Here is a 3549-nt window from a genome sequence, read left to right on the forward strand (position 1 = left end):
GGGGGAAAAAAAAACCCCAAACCTTTGGAGGGATAAAATTGTGAGAAAAAGCATGGAGGTGGGATTTTCTCAGGGATGATCCCGCTGTGGGATTTTCCCATTTCAGGAGCTGGGATTAGGATCGCTGAATTCCCAGATCCCTGAAAACTGCGGGAAAAGCCCCTAAAATGGTTTAAATCCCTCATTTTTATCTCCTGACAAAAATCATCCTCCCCAAAACCTTCCCAGCCTGGATTTGTGATGGAGAGGGGTGGAAAAAGTCGGGATTTGGGAATGGAACCACACGGGAAGAGTTTATTAATATTTATTAATGATAAAAGCCTGAAGCACTACAAAAACACATTCTTCTTGTCCCCGCTGCTTTTGGGTTTTTTTTGTTTTTCTTTTCTGGGAAAAGCACCTGAAAAGCTTTTCCAGAAAAGGACCTGGAGAACCACCCCCGAAAAGATGGGAAAGGACTTGGAGAAGCCCCCCAAAAAGCTGGAAAAGGATCTGGAGAACCCTCGCAGAAAGGCTGGAAAAGGTCCTGGAAAAGCTCTCCAGAAAAGCAGGAAAAGCACCTGAAGAACCCACCCTGAAAAGCTGGAAAAAGACCTGAGAAAGCCCTTCCTGAAACGTTGGAAAAGGATTTGGAAAAGCCCGCAGAAAAGCTGGAAAAAGACCTGGGAATGCTGGGAATGCCCGCCCAAAAAAAAAAATGGAAAAGGACCTGGAAAAGCCCCCCCAAAAAACTAAAACGCCCCCAGAAAAGCAGGAAAAGCACCTGAAGAATGCCCCCTAGAAAATCTGGAAAAGGACCTGGAGAACCCTCCTGAAAAGCTGGGAAAGGACCTGGAAAAGCCTCCCAGAAAAACTGAAAAAAGACCTGGAAAAACCCCCCAGAAAAACTGAAAAAAAAAGACCTGGAAAAGCCCCCTAGAAAAACTGAAAAAAGACCTGGAAAAGCCCTCCAGAAAAGCTGGAAAAAAACCTGGAAAAGCCACCCAGAAAAGCAGGAAAAAGACCTGGAAAAGCCCTCCAGAAAAACTGAAAAAAAGACCTGGAAAAACCCCCCAGAAAAACTGAAAAAAGACCTGGAAAACGCCCCCTGAAAAGCAGGAAAAGCACCTGAAGAACACCCCCTAGAAAATCTGGAAAAGGACCTGGAGAACCCCCCCAGAAAAGCTGGAAAAGGCACCCCAAAAGTCTGGAAAACGACCTGGAGAACCCTCCTGAAAAGTTGGGAAAGGACCTGGAGAAGCCCTTCCCAGAATATCTGGGAAAGGACCTGGAGAACCCCCCCCTAGAAAATCTGGGAAAGGACCTGGAGAACCCTCCTGAAAAGTTGGGAAACGACCCGGAGAACCCCACCTAGAAAATCTGGGAAAGGACCTGGAGAACCCCACCAGAAAAGCATGAAAAGGCCCCCTGAAAATCTGGAAAAGGACCTGGAGAACCCCCCCTAGAAAATCTGGGAAAGGACCAGGAGAACCCCCCCAGAAAAGCTTGAAAAGGCCCCCTGAAAATCTGGAAAAGGACCTGGAGAATCCTCCTGAAAAGTTGGGAAAGGACCCGGAGAACCCCACCTAGAAAATCTGGGAAAGGACCTGGAGAACCCCCCAGGCAATGGGACACCCCTAATCCGGGATATCCTCGTGGACGCGGACCCGGAGTGGGCAGATCCGCAGCGTCTTGGCTTTGGCGTCGCCCTGGGCCTCGCCCACATAGAAATAGGGGAAAACGACGCCTCCGAATTTCTCGTGGAAGGTGTAGACGTGGCTGCGGCGCTCGGCGTCGTAGAAGGACAGCTCGCCCTCGGTGCAGTCCAGCTCCACCCGCACGCGCCGCAGGTTCCCCGGCGCCGCCTCGGAGCGCACGGCGTTGGAAGCACGGCACTCGTCCTTCCCGGGGAGGTGGTAGATATACCAAAAACCCGACTGGGAATCGTGGTGGAACGTCCAATGGGAGCCGCGCTGGGGCCGGGACACGCCCACTCTCCAATTGGTCAGCCCGCCCAGGTCCACCTCCCAGGTGTGGAAGCCCTCGGAGAAGCCGCGGGATCCCAGCACGCAGGGGGCGGAGGTGAAGCGCTCCGGGTTCTCCACGGAGAGTTTGAAGCCGCCGCTGGAGACACTGGAGAGGTCCTCGGACACGGAGAGCCAGCCCGCGGCCGAGTTGGGGTCCAGGCTGAACGGGACTGGGGGGGAATGGGAATGATTTATGGGAGGGTCATGGCTCAGTGGGGATCCATGAACCCCTCCATGGATCCTGGATCCACCCATCCCTCCATGGAATCCTCCATGGATCCTTCCTCCATGGATCCATTCTTGGATCCATCCATCCCTCCATGAACCCCTCCATGGATCCATCCATGAATCCATCCATCCCTCCATGGAACCCTCAATGAATCCTTCCTCCATGGATCCATTCTTGGATCCATCCATCCATTCCTGGATCCATTCATTCCTCCATGGAATCCTTAATGGATCTTTCCATCCATGGATCCATTCCTGGATCCACCCATCCCTCCATGTAACCCTCAATGGATCCTTCCCTCCATGGATCCGTCCATCCCTCCATGAACCCCTCCATGGATCCATTCCCGGATCCACCCACCCCTCCACGGAATCCTCAATCGATCCTTCCTCTATGGATCCATTCTTGGATCCATCCATCCATCCGTTCCTGGATCCACCCATCCTTCCATGGAACCCTCAATGGATCCTTCCATCGATGAATCCATCCATCCCTCCATGAACCTCTCCATGGATCCATTTCTAGATCCACCTATCCCTCCATAGAGCCCTCAATGGATCCATCCATTCCTGGATCCATCCATCCCTCCATGGAGCCCTCAATGGATTTGCCCCCTCCCTCCATGGAACCCTCAATGGATCCTTCCATCCATGGATCCATCCATCCCTCCATGGATCCATTCCCGGATCCACCCATCCCTCCATGGAGCCCTCAATGGATTCACCCCTCCCTCCATGGAACCCTTAATGGATCCATCCATCCATGGATCCACCCATCCCTCCATGGATCCACCCATCCCTCCATGGATCCATTTCTGGATCCACCCATCCATCCATGGAGCCCTCCATAGATCCTTCCATCCATTCCTGTATCCATCCATCCCTCCATGAATCCCGCTATCCATGGATCCACCCATCCCTCCATGGATCCATTCCTGGCTCCACCCATCCCTCCATGAACCCCTCCATGGAGCCCTCAATGGATCCATCCATTCCTGGATCCATCCATCCCTCCATGGATCCATTCCTGGATCCATCCATCCCTCCATGGATCCCTCCATGGATCCTTCCATCCATCCATGGACCCCTCCACAGACCCTTCCATCCATGGATCCATCCATCCCTCTATAGATCCATCCATCCATTCCTGGATCCACCCATCCCTCTATGGATCCATTTCTCCAGGACCAACCACTCCTGGAACATCCATTCTTTCATTGGAATTCCAGCTCCATGTTTCTCATCTTTCCACTCACATCCATCCTTTGAGGAGAAATCCAGCTCCACATTTCCCACCTCTCCAGACCCCACACCC

General features: G+C 52.6%; 1 protein-coding gene across 1 annotated transcript in view; it reads right to left on the reverse strand.

The window, feature by feature from the left end:
* Positions 1–263: 263 nt before the first annotated feature.
* LOC130587714 (E3 ubiquitin-protein ligase TRIM35-like) overlaps positions 264–3549 on the reverse strand; it is a gene marked incomplete at its 5' end in the record, with an annotated part of 8722 nt that continues 5436 nt past the window's right edge. Inside the window, one exon of the mRNA XM_057388688.1 lies at positions 264–2247. Coding sequence (XP_057244671.1) covers positions 1617–2247 — 631 coding nt within the window. The remainder of the gene's footprint in view (positions 2248–3549) is intronic.

Source organism: Malurus melanocephalus, unplaced genomic scaffold (genome assembly GCF_030028575.1).
Source record: "Malurus melanocephalus ecotype Western Australia unplaced genomic scaffold, MMel_1.1 scaffold_2320, whole genome shotgun sequence".
NCBI classification, from domain to species: Eukaryota; Metazoa; Chordata; class Aves; order Passeriformes; family Maluridae; genus Malurus; species Malurus melanocephalus.